Source organism: Staurois parvus, unplaced genomic scaffold (genome assembly GCF_062004578.1).
Source record: "Staurois parvus isolate SC_StPar_1 unplaced genomic scaffold, SC_StPar_1.0 ptg000155l, whole genome shotgun sequence".
Lineage (NCBI taxonomy): Eukaryota > Metazoa > Chordata > Amphibia > Anura > Ranidae > Staurois > Staurois parvus.
In genome coordinates, this window is record NW_028317951.1 from 16,205,990 (window position 1) to 16,231,688 (window position 25,699).

The 25,699-nt window shown below is 42.1% G+C and overlaps 1 protein-coding gene across 17 annotated transcripts in view; it reads right to left on the reverse strand.

Moving 5' to 3' along the window:
* TNIK (TRAF2 and NCK interacting kinase) overlaps positions 1-25,699 on the reverse strand; it is a 389,337-nt gene that overhangs the window by 293,209 nt on the left and 70,429 nt on the right. For all 17 annotated transcript variants that reach the window (XM_089675505.1, XM_089675500.1, XM_089675502.1 and 14 more), the window contains exon 2: positions 1,570-1,635. In XM_089675505.1, coding sequence (XP_089531631.1) covers positions 1,570-1,635 — 66 coding nt within the window. The remainder of the gene's footprint in view (positions 1-1,569; positions 1,636-25,699) is intronic.

Here is a 25,699-nt window from a genome sequence, read left to right on the forward strand (position 1 = left end):
TTCTCATTGGCTCACTGGCTGTGATTGACAGCCCCGTTGGCACTCCTGGCTCATTCTTTCTGTTGGGTGCCCCCATAGCAAGAAGCTTGCTATAGGGCCACCCGATCAGGCGTGTTCTCAAGCCGCTGCTCCATTTGTCCATTCGCACACAGAGCCGCTGCTTGGCCCTGCCCACTCTCTCTCCTCATTGGCTAACTGACTGTGATTGACAGCAGCGGGACCCTATGGCTCCCGCTTGCTATCTCAGCCAATGAGGAGGCAGAGATCCAGAGAAGCCGAGGCTGTTGTGCACATCAATGGATTGCGACAGAGCTCAGGTAAGTATTGGGGGGGGGGGGCTGGGGGCACTGCTGCACACAGAAGGTTTTTTACCTTCGTGCATTCATGCATAGAATGCATGAAGGTAGAAAATCTTGGGCCTTTACAACCAATTATCTAAACATTTCTAAACATTTAGCCTAAAATATTTAGAATCTGATTATGAAACAATGTTACAAAGGTAAATATATTCTACAGCACCCAATCATATGCCAGCTGTTATTTTTCTACTAAAATTGAGAACATAAACAGCAAAAACAGAAAAACTGTTGTAGGCAACACAAAATGTGGACTTTTGTACCAAGTATTCTAATCTAAAGAGATAAAGGATATACGTAATGCATTGTTAGCTTGTTCTGTTCATTGTTAATGTTGTTGTGCTCATTGATTAGTCACATGTAATAGAGTTTTCAAACTGTCCAGTTATAAAGGAAAGAATAACACAAAAGTTGTTTTGTGTCCAGCAGTATGTTTGACATCATTTGGGATCATGAAGGATGAAGATGTACTGTGGAAATCATTCTGAAATATTATGTAACTATACAGTAATTACATTTCTACAAGCAAATCCTGATTATCAGAACGTTTAATTCAGAGCAAATGAAGCACTGTAAGTATTCCAGGATTTACTGTTGACAAAGTAAATTCAGCATCCAGATTTTAAAAAGACCACTTCCAAAGTTTACTATAATGTGGCCATATACATGCAACACTATGTACAAGCATGGTAAAGTAAGCATGCCATCCACAAATATTCTCCCTTGTCTACAATCTGCTATAGATGCATGCATGACCTCATATGGGATCATGGGTAACTTAATCCATTAAAATACATACAACTAATTACTAATAAAACAATCTCCTATAAGCATGTATAATGCATGCAAGCAAAAAAAAAATTTAGCCATTGGCTGCAAGCGCTGATCAAATGCTGGTTTTCCAGTATGGCCATTCGACAGAAGCTGGTCATTAGATTGGCTTCTGTTGAACAGAGGGCAGTACACATGTACCGAGACCAAGTTGTTTCCTGCTTAACTGGTCGACTTTCAGTACATGTATATGCAGCTTTAGAATTACCTTGCACATATTTTCATAACTTACACAGATATAAACATTGGTGTGTCTGTAGATTCATTGGTCCAACCCTGTTGAAAGCCACCATATGGGATAATCCATCAAAGAGTTCATGAATATACATGTAATAAAAAAATGTAAATCATTTCAAGATGTTAGGTAATCAAAGTCACTTACCTTATACACTTGCCCATATGTGCCATTTCCAACAAGCTCAACCAGTTCGAAAATTCCAGCAGGATCCTAGAAAAACAAAAGGAATGAAGTTACAGAAAACATTAAAATGTTGAATATAATATATACCGCTTTCAAGGCAACATCAGGCAGTACTGTTTCAGAGCCATGTAGAAGTACAATGCTGCCTCACTTTTGCTTATGATCTCCTAACACAGGGGTCCCCTAAGTGCTCCATGAATGGGTTTCAGGAGGTCCACAAGGGTTAGATTAAAATAAAAAAAAAACGAAAACATTTACATTCACTGTACAGCCCTTCACTTTGTCCAAGTCAATGGTATTTACATTGAAAGAAATTAAAGAAACACACCCTGCCACTGCTTATACCACAGACCACTAAGGTTCTCTTAAATCACTGCTGGCCCATTTTTACCATTTAAAATTTGTATCATCATTCTCTGCTCAACTGCCATCTTGTGCCATTCCATAATAGCAAGTGCTAATTCTCATATTCTAGTAGTATTAGTAAATTTGAGCAGAATTTACTTTTTTTGTGCACTAGACTAGATGATTGTATTTAATTTTTTGTAATGAGTGGTCAAGTACCTTTTGCATGAAAAATGTTTTGTGAAAATTGTTTACTTTTTCAAACTTCCTGTGTGTCATATGTATGAGGCAATCAAATTTCAATAAAATAAAGTAAATATATTCATTTTATACATAGGTGTTTATGTGAATATTTCTGAAGGGGTCCATACCTTTATTCAGATTCTTAAAGGGGTTCGTGACTCAAAAAAAGTTAAGAACCACCATTCTAACAGATCAGAACAATTTAGGTGTAAGAGCAACAAATATCATTAACAAACTTACCTTCATGTATTTATCTCTTTATGTTTTTAAAAGCTCTTTTACGGGGAGAAATTAAATAGTCAGGCTAAGCTCCCGGTCCCAACTGGGCTTTCCCTCAGCTACTACAGTCATTTTCTTGACACTCTTTCCCCCTCTTTTTGTAATGCTTTCAGTTACATCACTAAAGGTCAAGTGCTCCCTCCCAACACTCTGAATGCTCACACAGTTTTACCTAAAGGGGACAAAAACCCTGGTCAACGAGGCTGGTATTAGCCTTTATCTTTAATGTTCACCTCAAGCACTTTGCCAAAATCTTGGCCAGCAGACTACACCCCCTCACTCCCTAACTGATACACAGTGACCAAGTAGGCTTCATTGAACAATGTGAGGCTCAAGATAATGCCACCAGAGTAATTGATCTCCTACACTCCACCTGGTCAATGGAATTACCTCTGGAGCTGCTTTCTACTGATGCAAAGAAGGCCTTTGACCGGGTGGACTGGCATTTTCTCCATAATCAGTGGGGGAGAAGTATCCGGGAGTTCTGGTAGATCACAAGCTAAATAATGGCATGCAATGCCAAGCTGCGGTTTCTAAAGCAAGCAAAATCCTCCTCTCTTCTATTAAAAGAGGTATAGACTCCAGAGAGATATTATTTTACCCCTGTACAAATCATTAATAAAACCTCATCTGGAATATGCAGTTCAGTTTTGGGCACCAATTCACAAAAAGAACATTGGGGAACTGGAGAAAGTACAGAGAAGGGCAACCAAACTGATAAGAGGAACTGAATTTATTCTCTTTTGAGAAGAGGAGATTAAGGGGGATATGATCAACATGTATACATACATCAGTGGTTCATATAGTGAACTCAGTGTAGAGTTATTTACCCTGAGGTTATCACAGAGGACAAGGGGGCACTCTACGTCTGGAGGAAAAGAAATGTAATCTCCAAACAAAGGTTTCTTCACAGTAAGAACTGTGAAAATTAGGAATAGGCTCCCTCAAGAATTGGTTCTGGCCAGCTCAGTGGATTGCTTTAAAAAAGGCCTGGATACTTTCTTTTTAATAAATATTTTATTAATTTTCAATATATTACATTACATTTTTACATTACATTACATTGAGTTTATATAGCGCCAAAGGGTTTGCTCAGCGCTGTACAATAGAGGGGGGGACAATACATGAAACATTACAGCAGCTACGAACAGCACACGAGGGGTAAGAGGGCCCTACTCTTTCGAGCTTACAATCTGGGAGGGAGGGGGTAGTGGTACAGGAGGAAGTGGCTGTGGGGGATGGAGTGGTAGGAGGAATGAAGGAGAGCAGCATTTAGGTGAGGGTGGGGTAGGCTTCCCTGAAGAGGTGGGTTTTCAGGGAGCGCCTGAAGGTGAGGAGGGAAGGTGACAGTCTGATGGATTGGGGTAGTGAGTTCCAGAGGATGGGGGAGGACCTGGAGAAGTCTTGCAGACGTGCGTGTGAGGAGGAGACCAGGGAGCAAGATAGAAGGAGGTCCTGTGAAGAGCGAAGGGTACGGGTAGGGTGGTACTTGGGAATCAGGTCGGTGAGGTAGTTAGGGGCAGTGTTGTGAATGGCTTTGTAGGTCAGAGTGAGTAGTTTGAATTTGATGCGTTGGGCGATAGGGAGCCAGTGGAGGGAGAGGCAGAGGGGGGTGGCAGAGGTGGAGCGGCTGGTGAGGTGGATGAGTCTGGCAGCTGAGTTCAGGATGGTCTGAAGCGGGGAGAGTTTGCACTGGGGTAGGCCGGTGAGGAGGGAGTTGCAGTAGTCAAGGCGTGAGATAATCAGGGAGTGCACAAGTAGTTTAGCGGTGTCTGGGGTAAGGAAGGTGCGTATTCTGGCGATATTGCGGAGGTGGAGCCTGCATGTGTTTGTCAGTGATTTGACATGAGGTTGGAAGGAGAGGTTAGAGTCCAGAATGACCCCAAGGACTTTGGCTTGCGGGGCGGGATTGATGGTGGTGATGTTAGTAGTGATGGATAGGATGGGGGGGGGGGCGCGGGCAGGAGGGAAGACGAGAAGCTCGGTTTTGGAGAGGTTGAGTTTGAGGAAATGGAGCGACATCCAGTCAGAGATGTCGTTTAGGAGGTGAGTGATGCGGGCGGAGAAAGTGGAGGTGAGGTGAGGGGTGGAGAGGTAAATTTGAGTGTCATCAGCATAGAGATGGTAGTTGAAGCCGTGGGAGTGTATGAGTTTGCCAAGGGAGGAGGTGTAGATGGAGAAGAGAAGGGGTCCAAGGACAGAGCCCTGGGGGACCAGGGCTATTTTCATGGTTATTTTCACAATAAACCATGAAAATGTCAAACTATTCAACAATACACGATTCCCTTATACCTCTTCATTCTAAAGAAAAACCCCACCCACCCATTCCCACCTCCTTTTCCCCATTCTACTCCCTGATTTTTTTCCTCCTATCTCCTCGCTCCTCCTCTTTTTTCCTCCCTCTCAAGGCACCCTTCTCTTTCCTCCTTTCTTATTTCCTATTTTTCTTTAAATTGCTCTTTGAACTTATCCCATTTCTCCCACCTGTCTCTGAATCTCTCCAGTCTACCTTATTCCTAATGGTAGTTCCCCATTTATCAGATGAAATGCCAACGAGTTTTTAGATTTTTCTACTATAGTCTCAGTTTTATGGACTAAGCATGTGCCTGGATCTTTCGGGACCTCAACCCCCGTTATCTCCTTAATTAGATAAATTATTTCTCCCCAATAATCCTGAATTTTGGGACATTCCCACCATATATGTGCTATTGTGCCTTTTGTCCCACATCCTCTCCAACATATTTATTTATTTAAGGTACTTATATAGCGCCGTCCATTTTACGCAGCACTTTACACATATATATATATTGTACATTCACATAAGTCCCTAACCCTCAAGGGGCGTACAATCTAAGGTCCCTAACTCACATTCATACATACACATACTAAGGCCAATTTAGACAGGAAAGTAAAACATGGCACCTGCCCAGGTCTATAACTGGCTTATGAAGCAAGGACTAAGTGAACCGGGCAACGCATGTAAGTAAAAAATAAAAAAGTGTTCAAAAATCAACTCGCCAGTTAGCTTGCCAACAACCAAATTAACCTAACAGTATGCGTTTAAAAACAGGGGTTTAGTTAGCACACATTTGCAAATACATGCGTAAGCTACAGAGCCACATCACGGCACCCTGATATTTTGTGGTCCTAACTCTACAAATTTGAGTCCCCATAGTAGAGGCACATGCATTTAATGGATAGGGCAGGTGCCATGTTTTACTTTATTGTTGGTTTTTAGGTGAATCGGTGCACTGGGCACCCTGGCTGCCATTGTGCTATCTGCTGGGTGTTCTTTGCGCTCCTGTGGCTTTAAGAGGGGTGGGCTCCCTGATGAGCACCTGCCCTAGGTCTATCCATTAAATGCATGTGCCAATACAGGGGGTTTTTCTCTCTTACTTTATCTTTAACCCATTATCTCTTCCCTTCCTCCTGGGGACAAATGCCACTTGATCCAAATGAATCCACTCTGGAATTAGATCTTTCAATCTAGTTGCTAGGACCTTTGCGAATAATTTAGTATCTGTATTTAACAGTTAGATAGGCCGATAACTAGCACATTGGGTCCCATCTTTCCCCTCTCTTAGTATGAGCGAGATATACAGTATGCTTGCACTGACTCCTCCCTCATCTTCATCCCTTCTCCTAATGCAGTCATATATACCCTCAATTTGGGGACTAGTTCTTCTTGAAATTTTTTGTAGTATCTCACTGTGTACCCGACAAACTCCGGGCTCTTCCCAGCAACTGTCCTCTTCAATGTGCTTTGGATTTCCTCCTGCGTTATTGGGTTTTCTAGATGTTTTAACTGTTCTCCTAAAATCGGTAAATTCACCTCCTCTGTCTTGTTCTCTCCTCTTCCCCCCCTTTTAACGGTTTTTGGTTTATGTTATATAGTTTACTATAACATTTTTTGAATACCTTAGTGATATCAGTGGTCGAGTACGCCAGATCTCCATTGTCGTCCTTAATTTTCTCGATGTAATTCCTAGATTTCTTCTTTCTTTGTTCTCTCATTAGGCATTTACCTGGTTTACTCCCCCACTTATATCTCTCTCTTGCCATCATATTGAAAGTTTTTCTCACTTCTTCCTCCATTAAATTGCCTAATTCCTCTCTCTTTTTTATTATTTACTACTGTATGTCTATTACTATTCTCTTTTTATGAGACTGTTCCTGCTCATATAATTCCTTTAACCTCCCTAGCGGTATGATTATGTCAATATTTCTGTGCTCAAAGCGGTACATTTTTTGCATGGAAATATGTTGGTTCTTGTATTGTAGGCCTGTAATTTTTAGGAATTACTCACTTAAATCTGTCCGAAGAAGAGTCTAGCAAACATCCCGGGTATGATAAAATTTGAAACACGAAATCATAAATTATAATATAATAAATAATCATAAAAAATAATAATATAATAATAATACATTTAAATCAATAATATAATCAAACCAAAAACACAAAAATCTGAAATACAGCGCCAAGTTCGCACATCAGTGAGCAAAGTCGCAAAATCATTTTCAGTGATGACGAATTTCCCCACGAATCATTATCACTCAATTCTGCAAGTGGTTCTGATTTACTATCGCTGTTCTCTAGCTAGTCTAAAACCGCGATTGACATAAAGGGACGCTTTTTGGACACCATGGACGTTTCTCAGTTTCAAGGCAGAAATAACTGTAAAAATGCAGGCAGGGCATAGGGACAAAATGTATGTGAAATGCTTTGAAACAGTAATGTTTTACTATGCGATTTTAGTGTATGTCATGAATGGCACTTTTTAAAATTTTTAAATTTCCTGCTGGCTCCGGCCCCCGTATGTCCCGACGCTTGCAGGGACTGGAACCCGGCAGACGGATGCCAGCATCGGCCGGAGGAGATGGCCGGGGACGCTGCAGGGGGGACATTGCGGGAACGAAGGACAAGGTAAGTGAAACAGGGAATCCCAGAGCATTGCTGCATGGTAATCCCGAGTGTAGCTCGGGGTTACCGCTTTTGGCACTGATAACCCCGAGCTACACTCGGGAATACCGCCAGGGAGGTTAATAGCGAATCAATTTTCTTTTGCCATTCCTTTTTTTTTTACCCCAATCACTATCAAAATTCCCCTGATATATGCCTTATGGGTTTCCCAGACCGTGGCCACTGACATTCCTTCTGTCTCATTTCTTTCAAAGTACTGCTTTATTTCTTTTTTTTATTTTCTCTTGTGTCTCCTGATCCTGGAGGAGTGTCTCATTTAACTTCCACGTTTTTATCTTATCCCCATAATAATTTTGTTGCATGGTCCGATATAGTTGTGACTTCTACGTTGACTTTAACCAATGACTCCAATATTCTATGTCCCAACAATATATAATCTAATTTTTTTTTTCTACCCTCCACTCTCTGCTCTCTCTTCCCACACTGGGGTAGTAGTTCCCATGTATCAATAAATTAGGAGGGCTAGATGGGCAGTTCTAACCAGGCAGATGATGAGAAGGTAATGGTGGGTTGCCTGGAAGCTAAATACGCTGCCATATTCTAATTCCCCTATGTTGCAAGATGGGGGGCAGAGTGAGCGTGTGTGTTTCGAGCCTCACCCCAGGAATCGCTAGTGGGAATGTCCCATGACAGATTCTATGGCAAAACTTTGGCCCAAGGGTGTTAGGGAGGGAGGGGGAGTGGGGGGTGGGGGGAGATCCTTGAGGGGGGGGGATAGTGGGGGAGGAATAGATCTTCTAGCAAATATCTTTTTGCTAAAAATAGGGAAGGGGAGGGAGAATTATACAGGAGATTGCTCCTTGCTCCTTCGAAAAGTCGACGGTACCCTTGGTAGGAGGACAAGAGAGAGAAAGAGAAGAAAAAAAACAATATATATATACAAGAGATGGAGGAGGTCAATTTTATGACTTATAATGTTAAGGGATTGAATATACCTGAAAAAAGACATAAGATCCTCAGAGAATTACAACAATCTATTGGAATAGCATTTTTACAAGAAAGACATTACAGGAAAAAAACGTTAAATGATATTCTAGATATTACCCAACCTGATATTATGCTGATTCACCTACTAAGCGGGCTAAAGGAGTGGCAATTGGTAGATTTACTGCCCCAACAGAAACCCAGAGGCCTATCTTAAGAATATACTGGGAAGACTTCTGGATTTCAAAAAGGGCAAATTGATTGTAGCAGGGGATTTTAACTTTTGTATGGATCCTCAAATTGATACACGTCGCATGCGCAGAGAGAGGGAAGTAGAAGTCGGAAAGCAATACGAAGAATACTATATCAGTGCCAACTAGTAGATATCAGGAGGATTAAACATCCCAGAGCTAGAGACTATACGTTCTCCTCTCTGGCCCATGCGACGTATTCAAGATTCTTTCTTAGATACACAGAATATAACTGGTTACTATTAATAGGTAAAGTTGATCCAGGGAATATCTGATTGCCTCTCGGGGGATCAGGAAGGAATTTTTTACCCTGCAGGAGCAAATTGGATCATGCTTTGCTGGGTTTTTTGCCTTCCTCTGGATCAACTGTGGGTGTAGGATTATAACTTTTTTTTTTTTTTATGGCTGAAGTGGCTGGACTTTTTTTTCTTTTTTCAGCCAAACTATGTAACTATAATGTCCTGCAACATATAGGCCTAGTATAACATATGAAAACCTGGATTTCAGCCCTATACTCTGCATCCCATGCTGCAGAGAAGGTAAACAAATATCGTTTGGGTTTTTTCCTGGGCCATTAGTGAATGACACCAGGAGGGGAGTTCCCTGTCCCACTGATGTTCATTTTGATTTTGGAACCCCTTTTATGTATGATAAGAGCCCACCCAACTATTACTGGTCTATAAACCTCCCAAATAGAACACAAAATTGTGGCGTATGCCCACAATCTGTTATTCTTCATCCCTTAACCCTACAGCCATTCTCCCCACCGTTTTGAGTCTATTTCAACAATACTGGGACTTATCAAACTTTAAGGTAAATTGTAATAAATCAGAAGCGCTCAACATCTCTCTCCCTGGATACAATGCAAAGCCTGAAGGAAGCATACCCGTTTCAATGGGCTCATTCTCATCTCAAATATCTGGGAGTCAAAATAATTTCTGATTCCTCCAACCCATATGACACTACGTTTTGTCCCTTACATGGCAAAATTACTGCTGATTTGTATAACTGGCAATTATTCACCCTGGCCTGGTTCAGGAGATGCAATGCGTTAAAAATGAGCATTCTATCTCAGCTTTTATACATAATAGAAACACTTCCAATCTTTATTCCACAATCATACTTCACTCATCTCTGATACGGTCCTTTATATGGTCATGGGACAAACAGCACCCACCACTTGGCTATTCATTTTTAACTCTTTCCCAAGCAGACTGGGGCACAGCCCTCCCAGACATCAATAAATATTACAAAGCTCTCCATCTAGCACACATGGTCATCTGGTGCTCTCCATAGATAGTTAAACTGGGTCCCTATGGAACAGGAGAGTTCCCTTATAACTCTTTTGTGGCATAGCGTCCATCCAATGCTTGGCAGGACCTCATCACTCAACCATAGGAGCTACTCTCAGGGTGGTGCACAGGACCTTCCTGAGCTCAAATATCCTTCACGTTCCCTTTCCCCTGTCTCCAGTAATATGGCACCCAGACTTTCCTGTTAGCAGTGATAGTAAACAGCACTGGCATCTTGCGGAAGAAAGCAAGGTCAGAACTTTAAACTTTATTGCAAAGCAAGATTGGCTTGATCAGGAGAGGATCCAAATCCTGCTATCACCTCCACTAAACAGCTTATCTGCATTTCAAATCAAACATTTCCTTAGAACTCTACCATCTCCCAAACAATATGACAGGTAGCTTTCCCCCCTTTGAGTCCCTTTGCTCTTTGTTGATATTGTATTATTATTATTATTATTATTATACAGTATTTATAAAGCGCCAATAGTTCACTCAGCGCTGTACATTACAAAGGGGGACAGAACATGTGACAGAACAATACCAATACAATGCAAAACATGAGGGGATCGAGGGCCCTGCTCTTTCGAGCTTACAATCTAGAAGGGATGGGATAGTGGTACAGGAGGAGATAGCTGTGGGGGATGGAGTGGTAGGAAGAGTGGAGGAGGTCAGCAAGTTAGCAGGGGGTGAGGTAGGCTTCCCTGAAGAGATGGGTTTTCAGGGTGCGCCTAAAGGAGAGGAGAGTAGGTGATAATCTGATGGGTTGGGGCAGGGAGTTCCAGAGGATGGGTGACACCCTGGAGAAGTCCTGGAGGCGGGCATGGGAGGAGGAGACCAGGGAACTAGAGAGAAGGAGGTCTTGTGAGGAGCGGAGTGTGCGTGCTGGGCGGTACTTGGATATTAGGTCAGTGATGTAGTTCGGGGCAGTATGGTGGACAGCTTTGTACGTCAGTGTTAGGATTTTAAATTTGATCCGTTGCGCAATCGGAAGCCAGTGGAGGGATTGGCAGAGGGGGGTGGCGGAAACGGAGCGTTTGGAAAGGTGAATGAGTCTGGCAGCCGTATTCAGGATCGACTGAAGCGGGGATAGCCAGCGGCGAGGCAGGCCAGTGAGGAGGGAGTTGCAGTAGTCGAGTCGTGATATGATGAGGGAGTGGATGAGCTGTTTAGTGGTTTCTGGGGTTAGGAACGTGCGGATTTTGGCGATGTTGCGGAGGTGGAGTCTGCACGAGTTTGTTAAAGATTGGACTTGGGGCTGGAAGGATAGGTTGGAGTCCAGAATGACACCAAGTACTCTGGCCTGCAGAGCGGGTTTGATATTGGCGTTGTTGGATGTGATGTAGAAGTCAATGGGGGGTGGGGTTCGGGCTGGGGGGAAGACAAGGAGCTCGGTTTTGGAGAGATTCAGTTTAAGGAAGTGGAGCGACATCCAATCTGATATGTCGCTCAGTAGGTGTGTGATTTGGGCAGAGACCGAGGGGGTGAGGTGGGGGGTTGAGAGATAGATTTGTGTGTCGTCGGCATAGAGGTGGTAGTTGAAGCCGTGAGAGTGTATGAGTTGGCCAAGGGAGGAGGTGTAGATGGAGAAGAGAAGGGGCCCAAGGACAGAGCCTTGAGGGACCCCAACAGAGAGGGGGAGTGAGGGGGAGGTGGTAGCATTATAGGTAACGCTGAAAGAGCGTTGTGACAGGTAGGATGAGAGCCAGGAGAGAGCAGAATCTCTGAGGCCGAGGGAGTGTAGTATTTTGAGGAGGAGGGGGTGGTCAACTGTGTCGAAGGCCGCAGAGAGGTCAAGGAGTAGGAGCACTGAATAGTGGCCATTAGCTTTGGCGGTTAGAAGGTCGTTGGAGAGTTTGAGTAAGGCGGTTTCGGTGGAGTGTAGGGGGCGGAAGCCAGACTGTAGGGGATCGAGGAGGTTGTTGTCGTTGAGGTGAGAGCATAGGCGGGTGTAGACGAGGCGCTCGAGGAGTTTAGATGTAAGTGGGAGCAGGGAGATGGGTCTGAGGTTGTTCGGGTCATTGGGGTCCAGGGAGGGCTTTTTAAGTATGGGGGTGATGTGTGCATGCTTCAGTGGGGAGGGGAAAGTGCCGGAGGAGAGGGAGAGATTAAAGATGTGGGTGAGGGAGCGTAGGATGGAGGGGGAGGGAGGTCGTAGGAATTGTGAGGGGATAGGGTCGAGGGGGCAGGTGGTGAGGCGGGCATCAGAGAGGATCTTGGAGACTTCCTCGATGGTAGTAAGGTCAAAGGTGCGGAGTGTTGGGGGAGCTTCAGTATGAGGAATGTAGGGTGGGGTGGGAGAGGAGGTCAGAGCAGTGGTGAGGCCGTGGGAGAGGGGTGAAGAGGGGGTAGCTAAGTGAGGGGGAAGGGGGTTGGAGGGAGTTTGAGCAGCGACGAAGTCCCTGCGGGTAATGTCGAGGGGGAGGGGGGATGATGGGGTAGCTGTGTGAGAGGGGACGGGTTGAGAGGGCGTGTGAGTTGCGGCAATGTCCTTGCGAATTGTGTCAATCTTGTTTTTGAAGTGATTGGCAATCTCAAGGGCGGTGAGTGAGGTGCTGGGTGGAGGTGGGGGTGGAGAGAGTAGAGAGTTGAAGGTGGAGAAGAGTCGGCGAGGATTGGAGGAGAGGGCCTTGATGAGGGTCAGGAAGTAGGCTTGTTTGGCTGCGTGGAGGGAGGAGGTGTAGGTGCGGAAGGCAGATTTGTAGCAGGTGAAAGCTTGTTGGGATTTTGTTTTGCGCCATAGTCGCTCCAGGGCACGACTGCGTCGTTTGAGGGTTTTGGTGTGATCAGTCTGCCAGGGCTGGAGCGGTCAGAGTCTGATGTTGCGTGTGGTTAAAAGCGCTAGTGAGTCAAGGGCTGCTGACAGCGCGTTGTTGTGGGCAGTCATAGCCAAGTCGGGGCAGGACAGGGGGAGGATGCGGTCGTGGAGTTGATCAGCTGCAGAGTGGAGGGGGGCAGGGTTAAGGTTGCGGAGGTTACGGCTGGTAGTAGTGTGACATTTGGAGGGGTAGGCGTTGGAGGACGAGGAGATAGAGAAGGTGATCAGGTTGTGGTCAGAGAGAGGGAAGGGGGTGTTAGTGAGGTTGTGGGGAGCGCAGCGGTTGGAGAAGACAAGATCAAGGATATTACCGTCGGAGTGGGTGGTGGATTGTATGCACTGTGCAAGTGCAAAGGAGGAGGTTAAGTGGAGGAGACGGGCTGTGTCCGGGTTGTCAAGGTTGACAGGGATGTTGAAATCCCCAAGAATGATGGTGGGTAGCTCAGAGGAGAGGAAGAAGGGTAGCCAGGAGGAGAAGTCTTCCAGGAAGCGGGGTATGGATCCAGGAGGCCGGTATATCACAGCAATCTTCAGGGGGGTTGGGGAGAATAGTCGGACGCAGTGGGCCTCGAAGGAGGAGAAGGATAGGGAGGGGGGGTTTGGGAGGACTCGGAAGGTGCTCTGCGGTGACAGGAGCAGACCAACCCCACCACCTTTACGACCGTTAGGCCTGGGTGAGTGGGTCCAGGTGAGACCTCCATAGGAGAGTGCAGCAGGGGAGGTAGAGTCAGTGGGCTGGATCCAGGTTTCCGTGATCGCCAGGAGGTTGAGGGAGCGGGAAACAAAGAGGTCGTGGATGGCGGTAAGCTTGTTGCACACCGATCGGGCGTTCAGGAGTGCACATGAAAACGGGGGGGAGATTTTAGGGAGCAGGGGGACAGATACTAGGTTGCGGGGGTTGCGGTAGGACATGGAGGCGGGAGGGTGTTGTGCGGGTGAGGGAGGTGGTGGAGGGCCAGGATTCGGGGAGATGTCTCCCGTGGCTAGGAGGAGGAGAAGGGTGAGAAAGGTGGCATGGGAGCGGGATGTGCAGGAGCGTGAGAAACTCCTAGTGGAGGTGTTCGGGTCAGTGGGAGAGTGGAATAATAGGAGGAGGTGGTGGGTGCCATAGAGGGGCGAAGGAAGCAGTGAGGACACAATATACAAATGTTTAAGAGGAGCAGAGGGATATAGTGAATGGATTTTGGGAATGGAGGAGAGGAAAATGAGGAGTAGAAGAGGCATTTTGGGGGTGATGAGAGCAGTAGTAGGGAGATGATAGCAATGAGGGGGAGATGTGCAAGTTTTGGGGTGGAGCAGAGGGGTAAAGAAATGGGATTTGGGAACAGAGGATAGTAGTATGAAGAGGAGTGTATTATATAAAGGTACACAGAGTGGGACTCAGGCATGTAAGAGATGTTTCCCAGGGTGTTTGCTTGCAGTCTGTCCAGCATGCAGTAGAGTTTCTTGCTGTTGTGTCTTTCTCCTGCTTTAGTTCAACTGCTGTGTTTAACTGCTTCGCACTCTTTCGAAGCCGCACTCCGTCAGAAGCAGCACCCCCATCAGAGACTGTGCCCCCCATCAGAGATCTCCCCCATGAGCTGATCTGAATTTATAGGGAGATGCTCAAATGAGCATTCAACTCCACCCCAATTAGAAGCTGATAAGGCTCACATGAATAGTGGGGGATGTCTCATAGGAACCAGGCTACAGTCGTAAACTGGGTGCAACTGAAGGTGAGGACTGCTCAACATACACACAAATATAAATACACCATTTGTTCTGAATATAACAGGAGTGAAAGCGAGTTTGAGTTAGGAGTGGAGGTAGGAGAGGTGCATTTACCCAGGAGGAAAACAGCAGGAGTCAATGCGTTTGAGTTAGGAGTGGAGGTAGGAGAGGTGCATTTATCTTTCAGTCTGTATTTTCACAATTGATCCACTCATTATGGACATGTCCCATATGCCTTAATATTATTATATATTATATACCGGTAATTAAAAAGAATTAGAAAAGCTCTTTTATGTACATCAAAAGAGAATGTACTAAATCATTCAGTTTGTGTCATTAATAGAAGAAAAAAATCCTTACAGTGTCACACTCATGAAGAAGCAGATGAAGGACTTTGCATGGCAAATAGAGCATAGTGTATCCCTTATAGTGCAAGAGGTCAGCTACTGTCACGCTACAGGAAATTCTTAAACATATGCAGAGTTCTTCAAGTTTTGTATGGGTTAAGCCAAAAATCACATGAAAAGAGAGAATGTCTTGTAACAACAATGCAAACAATGCACAACTAAAACAACTTATCCAAGCTTCCAAAAGCTAGTTCTTGCTACATAGAAATAAGGTGTATGTATACAGTACATATATCATCAAGCAGGGTTTCTTATATATTCTTTTAAACTATACTGGCTTGACAAAATAAATAAACAAATAAATAAATACATAAATAAACCTCTCCTCAATCCTAAAACTCAAACCAATGCTCGGGTGAGAATCACAGTATCTGAAGGCAATTCTGTGAGGAGATAATTAGAGCTTCCAAGATCTGAAGTGCTTGTTATTGCTCACAAAGATTTTGCAGTTTGCCCATAAAAACACTCCTTGTAGGTGCACAAAATGTCCAATCCTGGCACTTAAAGTGGAATTGAACTGCATCTGAGCACCACAAACCAAAAATGCTATTTAAATCATTGTTAATATTCAAAGCAAACTCATCCATCCATCCATACCTCCATGTTTTATTTTGCTGATAAATCACTTTGATTTCATCTCCTAGCATTTCTGGCAGTAGCCATCTTGAATAAGGGCAAATGATTCATGTAGCATTTACTTCCTAGAATCAATCTGCCCTTAGCTCAAGCATTGGCTGAGCTGAGAACCCTCCCTCCTCTCCTGAAGACTGCTAGGTTGTATGACATCATTTGCCTAGGCATGGAAATCAGGAAGTAACTGAAAAAATGTCTAAAAATTTTTAAAACAAGTAAATATGATATACTTTCCTATCAATTTTCTGATGCTATCAGAATAAGGATTAAAAAGAGTCCATGTTGACTGAGAGGGTGAAGTTCCACTTTAAGATAGGCTGATATCACCCTGCCCATTATTTTTGCAAAGACATATGCTTGGTTATGGCTAGCTTTAGGTAGACCACAAAGATGGGATGACAGTTGCAAAATAAAATGTTTTGGTCAATTCATGAACAAACTCAAACTTGTAATGAAAGGGAAATGCCTGCTGGCTGATATCCTAATGGTAACAATAACTGCACACATTAAAAAAAAAACTCAGTATTGTGTGCCTTTGAGATAAGCAGCAATAGTAACATCTACCTGCACTGATATCTTCACTGCTCCTCTCACCAACCTAGTTTCTTGGTTGGCAGAGCTTACAAGATTTGCTTCTAAGGGGATAATCAGATCATGCCTCCAAGTCTGATTGACTTCTAAAGAGTATGTGCAGCCTAAAGCCTAGTACACACGATGAGAATATCAGATGAACGATTGTCCCGTCTTTCTGCATACTAGTATCATATTGAAAATATGAGACTAGTAGGTTACTAAAGTTATGAAAATTCTGGTACGACAGAATACAACTGTGGAAGTCATGTAATGTGTTGTATTTTATTGTAATGTATTTTTTCATTTTTGAGCATGCGTGGTCTTACTCTTCCGATTTGTTTTGGATGAATACTGTACTGATTAAATGAAAATCAAAAATTTCGTGTTTCTCCCTTCAAATAATTTCAGACAAAATCTGTGTTCTAACAATCAAAATATTGTACGATTGATTTGAAAATACTGTAGTGTTTTTTGTACGATTTTATGATTGTGTATGCTAGGCTTTAGGCTGGCCACTGACAGTACAGACCTTCTTGAGAATGACAGTTGGGGAACATATTTCTACCTTCTCACAACTTGCTTCAACCTTCAGCTTCAATAATCACCCAATGGTGACATCATTACACAGACTACTCCCGATTTCCCATTGTTCTATTTAAAAGGGTATAAGAATGTCAACTGCTTCCAGGGAGATTTGCCAACAATCATCTGCAAAAACTATCACTTTTCAGTACAAGAAACATTGGATATCACTATTAATGACAGAAGAAAAGGCTCAATAACTGAAAACAAATTTGAAATTCACAGCAGGCCCTGCATTTTGCGCATTCTCTACAAAAATACAAACTCTGTTTGTTTTTTAACCCAGTTTGTTGCAGGAGTTACAGCATCAAATTATTTTGGAATTTCATGCCAATAATATTTTTAACTCCTGCTGCTTAGAAAAAGAGCCAAGTGGCAAGATGACTGTCAAATATGAGCACACATATAGGTGGTTAAATGTGTCAGACTACATCAAGTGGCAAGCTCACTTATATGACCACGTGCATTGACTTACTTTGCCGAGATACAACATATTGATAAAAGTCAAACTCCACAGTATAAGGGAAAATTCTACAAAATACACAGCAATATTAATTTGAAGGTAGTATTGCTGTAGCACTTTAGAAACAAAAGCTTTTTTTGCTAAGCAAAGGCCACTGTAACAAACAATACAATGTAAAAGACAGATAAGCATAGATTATAACATTACAATTTTAGCATACAGAAGTCTGCAATAAAAGAAGGTAAAGCATTTGGGATATTTGTGGGAAGGGCAATTTAAAAAATAATATACAGTAGTTGTGCTGGCCATTACATTTAATCTAAAATATAATTATAGCAGCTGGAATCTGATAACCAACCAACATCCAACACATTATCACACCAGCTCTGTAAATGTGTTTTTTTTTTTATTATTATTAAAAGGATACAATAAAAACGGTTTACCACTCTATCAACAAGATACACTTTGATTGTAGGTATGGATATGTTATTACATGTATGGCATAACTGCATGTGGTATTCTTTGAAGTGTAAATATAGTGGATGGTTTGTTATTAGTATGCAGTTCTTTTCAGTTTTGTTAGAAATAGTGGGGTATTCATGGAGCACTAGGCATGTTCTTATGCTTTCTAAAAGCACCGAGTATTCATTGCCTCTCAGCCTTGTTTGCAGAAGTCACCTACCTAAAAGTACTTATTTCAGTTATTTATAAATATAGGAAAGAAATACTTTTAAAACTTTGTCTTTTATTGCCATGTATTTTATAAAATTATGAAATGCATTTTAAAGTATAATTAAAGTGGCATTAAACCCAAAAGCAAACATGTATTATATTGCAGCTTACCAATTCTTAGATGTGATGGCTGCATTTGTTTTATTTTTTAGGCTCTCTTTTCTTTGAGTTTGGCGTCACTTGGTTAGTGTATTTAAATATGCTAGTACATCTAACACTGCCCTCCCCCCAGACTGGCAATGCTGCTGTCCAAATCTTCCCCCTGCCATCCAGAGTGGGGGCACTGTAACACAGGAGGTGTGAGATAAACCATTTAACACTGGCAGGGGTGGTTAAAATGATCAGCTTTTACATCTTAGATTGTAAGCTCCAAGGAGCAGGGACCTCCTAACCCTCTTGTATTGAACTGTATTGTTGCTGTATTGTCTCCCGTTATATTGTAAAGCGCTGAGCAAACTGTTGGCGCTATATAAATCCTGTATAATAATAATAATAATAATTATTTATTTATGTAAAACCTTTATCCCAAAAAGGAACAACAACATTTGTATTTGTAGCTGCTGTCTTTTACATTTTTGATTACAGGGTGACGATCCTCTTTAAATTATCATATCTCTCATTTTCTGTTCTAGATACCTAAGAAACAACCTTTTTTCATCATAGACGGATTTAACCTCAGGAACAAAAGGAACATATTTTAGGACATTCTAATGATCCTCATCTAAATTGCCCAACACTTCTATTCCCTTAAAGAACACATTAATCATTTTAATATTTGACTTCCTGCAGCCTGGAGTCCATTGGGAGCTATTCATTAAACAGCGATATGGCCAGGGTCCTTCTCCTGTGCCTACTGACGCACATATCATTGATCTTCATTTGGCCGCATCATAGCTTGTGCTTTGACTCACTGGCCATGTTATTACCCAGATTATCTCAAGAGTTCCTCATGGATTTTCACCAGTCTATATATTCGGAACAGAACCCATGAATGTTTCCAAATGAGTCAGATACTGTATCAAGTATAACTGAAGTCAGTAGATAGTCAAAATCCTAATTTCTCAACTTGGCAGCAGATTCTCCTTGATCTCAGCCATGCTGTCTCTTGACAGCTCTCTGGCAGCTGTGTGGCTTTATTCACATAACACAGCTCATGCTTTAGCTCTGCATTCTCTGGAAGATTCAGCTTAATATTCACAACACACATAATATTCACATACACATACGGGTCGATTTACCCATGGCAAATAGGCCAAAAGGTAATTTTCCCTAAGCTTAATGAATAAAGTGAAGCTCTGCTGAATTCCATCATCTAATCATGTGCAAGCAAAAATACTTTTTTTTTTTTTTTATTCTCCTTGCACATGATACAGTATTCTTTGAAAAGTAAATTTTCACCACATTCACTAAGCTAAGCAAAACTTCCCTTGCAAAGTTAACCAGTTTAATACTGTGCTATAGCTGAAAGACAGTTACAGCACTGTTCTCTTGTTCTAGAAAGGCGTCTATAGACGTCTTCCCAGTACCCAGCTCCTGCGCACCCCAATGGGTGCGCATCGGCCACGCTCTGTGACCGCTGTGTTCTTTGGACACAGCTGATCACAGATCAGGCCAGATCATAGCAGCGCTTTACCATGTGCTCAGCTGTGTCCATTCACAGCTGATCACATGTAAACAGACTTGCCATTTATCGGCAGTCCTTTTCTCACACGCTGTGTCCACATGAAAAAGAGACAGACGATACCTGGTAAGGCTGTCAGCTTATCAGTGCAGTTCCATCAGTGCCGCCTATCAGTACACATCAGTGCCACCTCACCAGTGCAACCTCATCAGTGCCCATTAGTGCAGCCTCATCAGTGCCCAACAGGGCAGCCTCATCAGTGCCTCTTCATTAGTGCCCATCAGTGCAGCCTCATCAGTGCCCATCAGTGCCACCTCAACAGTGCCCATCAGTGAAGCCTCATCAGTGCCCATCAATGCAGCCTCATCAGTGCAGCCCCATCAACGCACACCATTGAAGACAAAAAGTTACTGTTTGCTAAATTTTATAACAGAAACAAAGTGGTGATTAAATACCACTCAAAAAAAAAAAAAAAAAAGATAAAAATTTAATATGGGTACAGTGTGGCATGATCGTGAAATTGTCATTCAAAGCATGACAGCACTGAAAGCTGAAAATTGGCCTGGGCAGGAATGGGGTGCTAGTGCCCAGTACTGAAGCGGTTTATATTCCCTTGCAAAGTTAAAATTCCCTTGTAAATTGAACAGTTTTTGTCAGTTGTCTTTAGTAAATCAACCAATCCCACTGTATATATCTTGGGCGAGAACATTTATAAATAGACCCTACAATAAAATCCATTTCAACAATGTATTCAGTTGTTTGGCTGCCCTCTAATAGATACCCGATATATTCTGAAACGGTCAGAAAATAAAATGGAAGCACAAGGATCTCATGAACCATTGCACATTTATATTGATTAAGGGCACATGCACTAAGGCGTATTAAATATGCCTATTTACATTTTATCATTCTGCCAGCTGGCAAAAAATCCAGCATAAAAAATGCTAGATCTGGTACGCATTTATGCACATTAATGCACATATGTACATTAAGGTGCATAAGGAGTATGCATGTAACTCCATTCTATTGGCTAAAATATTCATTTGTTCTAGACACAAATGTAATAACATGCATACACAAATATGCATAAATTATGCCAGTTTTCTTATCCCTAATTGCAGGTTTGGAGTTTTTTTTTTCTTAATGCCCTTAAACACTGCTAAGAAAATCAAATATAATTGCCACAATGTTCATGGGCCCATTGGCTAAATGTGAGCTGTGTTTAAAGGTAAAAAAAAAAAAAGAAAAAAAGAAAAATGCTTCTAAAAGTTGCATTATTTTCTGCCCATATGCAGGTAGCCCACATGTCAAGCCAAAAAAGGTTTCTTATTTTTTTATTACAGGTACTCATATAGCACCAATTTATGCAGCGCTTTACATATATATTGTACATTCATATCAGTCCCTAACTCTCAAGGGGCGTACAATCTAAGGTCCTTAACTTACATTCATACACACACATACTAGGACCAATTTAGACAGGATCCAGTTAACATACCAGCATGTCTTTGGAGCGTGGGAGGAAACTGGAGTACCCGGAGGAAACTCACGCAGACACAGGGAGAACATGCAAACTCCAGGCAGGTGGTGCCTTGGTAGGGATTTGAACCAACGATCCCTAGTACTGCCAGGCAAAAGTACTAATTATTTAGCCACCGTGTTTCTTCTCATTGTGGATAGAGTGGGGAAGGTTACATCTGCTATCAGGTTTCTACTGCTATATAGAACTCTGCTACAGAGGTGTACCCTAAAGTGCTGCGCAAACTGTTGATGCTATATAAATCCTGTATAATAATAATAATTCCTGTCCTTCTGACAGGGATTCTCCTGGGCAGAAAGGAAGGGAAAATGCTGCAACAAGGGCAAAGAGAGAAATACAAACCTGACAGGGGTTCTAGCCTTCCCGTACTATACTAATGAAAGCACTTTATTTCTGTCTATGTTACGGTCAGAAAATTACCTTCTCTTCCTGCCTGATGCAATGCTGTCAGTGGGACAGGAAGTCAAGGGGAATCTCTCTAGCAAAGTTCCAGTGAAAACCTGGCATATGTTCTTCCCCCTTCTATCTAAAACTATGAAAAGAATTTTTGGATGGACAAACACATTTAAAAAAACATGTGTACAGAAGTTACAAGCCCAGGAGTAGGGACCCACTTCCTCAGCCTAGAAGGAAAGTATATTACAGGAAGGCAGTCAGAACCGGCATTGACCAGCATCTATACAGACAGTGCAATGGTCTCTAGCCTATGGAAGTGAACATGCCCCAAAATGTTTTGTTGCTGTGACCCATTGCTGGAAGTTGGTTGAGCAGCAGAGAGATTATTGAGCTGTGCATATTAATGCCAATACAGGCTGAGTGTACTTTGCTTTTGGACTAAAGAAATTTAATTTTTTTCAACACAGTATGCTGTGTGTAAAAGTCTCTGATTCAACATGTGTGTATTTTTTCTGAATATTAGATAAGACTGGAAAACGTAATCCTTTGGATCTAATCATCCAGCCTTGTCAAAGCAATAGACAAAAAGCTCAGAGAAACCATGTAAAGTAGGGTTTCTCAGCCAGGGTTCCTCCAGAGTTTGTTAGCGGTTCCTTGAGCAATGAGCAATTTCTGTCTCTCAGATAAGTTCCCATTGACACCATTGATATTTTTAGCGATCTGTAAGGGGGTAATTCTTCCCAATGACCACAAATTTAAGGAGCATGCTTCCCACTGACCATCACACTAATGTATCATGAGTTGCACATATAGTAATTTTTAGCATGGGTTCCCTGAGACCAGAAAATTATTTCAAGGGTTCCTTTGGGTTGAATAAGTGGAGAAAGGCTGATCTAAATTATGCCTTAAAATGGGAACCCTCAATCCTTTACTTTTATGGAAACTGCCATTACAGAATAGTTATTACACCATATGGCCACAGTATGTGAACATTCCTTAGAATGTATGTAGTTCAGGCATTTCCACTGAAAGGTATTGCTAATGCTACAGCATACAGTACAAAGATATTTTAGACAATTGTGTATATTCCGTTATATGGAAGCAGTTTGTTACAACATGACTGTGCCCTTATATAGGAGGCCTGGTACATGAAGATATTTCATAATTATTTAACAAGATTGGTGTAAAGGAACTCAAGTGACATGCCCTGTTCTCAAACCCTATTGCACACCTTTCGGAATGGAATTGTAATGCCAACAGCAAACCATACCTTTTCACCCAACATCAGTACTTGACTCCATAAAACTCTATTGGTTGAATAGGCACAGATCTCCACACACAGACAAACTTCACAGTATTGTAGAAAGCCCTCAAAATGGAGGCAGAGTCGTAGGTGGGGGCTCTATATTAACATACAGGGTTTTGTAATGGGATGTCCAACTTTTGGCCACAAAGTCCACCTGTTTCATTAGAACTGTTTCCTCAATGGGCAGAAGTCAGCCAATAAAACAAACAAATTATATAAAAACCTAGCATACTAGAAAAAGAGGGATGAGATCACTGTAGCCAGGGACCCTGAACACAAACATTGACTGCAGATACGACTTTTTACACAGCTGCCTTCTAGATATTACTAGAGAGCTGTGATATTATAGAGGGAGCAAAAGAGTGCTTACAGCATCCTCTATGCACAGGTACTGTAAGAAGGAATAACAGAAGGAGCGACATGTGTCACTAGAAAAACCAGGTTCTTTTAAAAGATACAAAGAGCCACACCATTTCAGAACAACTTGCCTACACTCAAAATTAGTAGAGATTGTATAAAGAATTTATAAAAAAAAAAAAAAAATTAGTAGAGATTGTGTGTACACTGTATAAATAAATGGTTAGCACTTTGACCTGGCAGTACTAGGATTGTAGGTTTGAATCTCAACCACAGCACCACCTGCCTGGAGGTTCCATGTTCTCTCTGTGCATGCGTCAGTTTCCTCTGGGTACTCCGGTTTCCTCCTAAACTTCAAAGACATGCTGGTAGGTTAACCGGATCCTGTCTAAATTGTCCCTAGTATGTGTATGTATGAATGTAAGTTAGGGACCTTAGATTGTACACTCCTTGAGGGTTAGGGACTGATGTGAATGTACAATATATATGTAAAGTGCTGCATAAATTGACAGCGTTATATAAGTACCTGTAATAAATAAACATACAATTCTTGAGTCAAAAGTCTTTCTAGGGACATATATTACAGGAAGAGCTAGTAGTACTGCACAGTATGGGTGTATTATAGAAAGGAGGCAAAAAGGATGTAAAAAAAGAAATCACGAGCCATAACAGACCATACACTATTGTTATGAGATCTATGATAATGGATACCTAAAAAAACAAAAATATATTTCAATCTGATACTGCACCAGTTTGAAGGTCTGATTTTTTTTATTATTTTATTGTCAGCATTCTTTTTAAATAGTACTACAAAAATAAAAAGTTCAAACAAACAAAAATAACAAGATAGACACCCTTGTTAAAAATTGTACCCATTCATGCTTGCCACTTAGCTGCACAGACGTATTTGCATTTCTTGTTATTAATAACATACATCATATATGACTGACAGCATTGTGACATGAATGGAAAGACCACACATGGGTTAAATGTCAAATAAATGTTTTGCACTGATTATTTAGATAAAACTGTGGCCCAGTGCAGTTAAATATTAATTTGCAGCTGCTTACAATTGGCTGGGTGACAGTATGCCTCATGGATAAAAACAGAACAAAAAGGGAAAAGAGGAGGTGTTGCCATAGCAATGTTAGCTTTCATTGACAAACCTGAAATCAGGATCTCATTTTGATGCTATAGACAACATGTCCACACTCTTTTACTCCATTTTTAATACATAATACAGGAAAATGCACGCATGATAAATACTACCAGTTCATTTGAATTCTCATTTTCTAGAGCAAATTTTATTAAACTGGACACAACTGTCTACTTAAGGGCTGGGCAGCCACTGGGTTCCTGTCCCTTGGAACTGACATATTTTCAGGAGATGCAGCTCCTCGGCTGCTGGAGGGCAACACATTTTCTATGCCTGGCCTGTTAGGTATTATGTTAGCCGTGCATGGCATAGTTATTGCCCCAAGCAAATAGCTCAGAATGAGCATCAATGCCATTTTGCAACTTGTGCTAGAATTGTCGAGTGAACAACATTCACATTTCAGTCCTACTATTCCTCAGCTACCAAGGAAGCACTCTTATGGGTTTAAAAAGAAAGACTAGAAAATGACAGTTTTGGTAATCACAGCTTTAGACTTCCAAGAAATGCACAGGTGCATTAGCAAGCTTCTTTAATGTTTAAAAAGTGACTATCAATATTTATGACCTTTTATGTACATATGGGATGAAATGAATAAATTATCGGAGGTAATGGGAGTTCGTGCAAAAGGAAAAACAGCTTCCAGTGGGGAAAAAGCATGTTAGTTATACATTAGTCTGAGCCACAAAGCTGGTCCCAGAGCTTGAGATTTATAGAATTCATTACATGGTTTATTTAAAATATGGTAGAAATAGTCTGACAGTGGTTTAGCTGGAATAACTAATCAAATATTACCTAAAAGTAGTCTATAGAGAATAATGTTGGATAAGAAAATACCACTAACTGATCAAAATAGTCTCCTTATTGAGCATGTAGGCAGGTTACCTACTATTAGCTTAGGAAAGAGGTAAAATGTTACACACCGTTTCCTGGGTGTTTCTTGGCAGGCATTTTTTGTCCGACCCACTGGTCTTGTAGGCTATAAAAAGGGACATGGGTCCAGAACCCGGGGCTGTTACGCTGAATCTGAAGCATTGAAAATGTTTCCGTTCCTGGTCTGAAATTCTTAAAGGGGCGTATGAATGTAACGGGCATATATGTAGTCATCCACAGTTTGGGTCAGTTAAGCACTTTGAGGTATGAAGACCACAGTACAAGAGTTAATGTGGTACAAAAAGCTGGAAGTGATTACCAGGGGTAATGGAATTCTACAGCCTATACAAGCATCCTGTCATGGAACGTGTACCTGTGACAGGTGGGATATCCTCTAACAATGACGGAGTTGTTGTCAGCACTCTCTCCGAGCAGTCCGTCTCCCATAGCAACTGGCACAGATCAGCACCACAGAGGCCCTCAGTGCAGCCACTAGGTACGGAGAGGAAGAGTTCATTAAGAGCACGCAAGGAGTTTGCATGAGCATGGGCTCAGCACGTCCCTCCAAAATACAAACAGCTATAGTGAAGGGTGTACATTTACATGCCATCT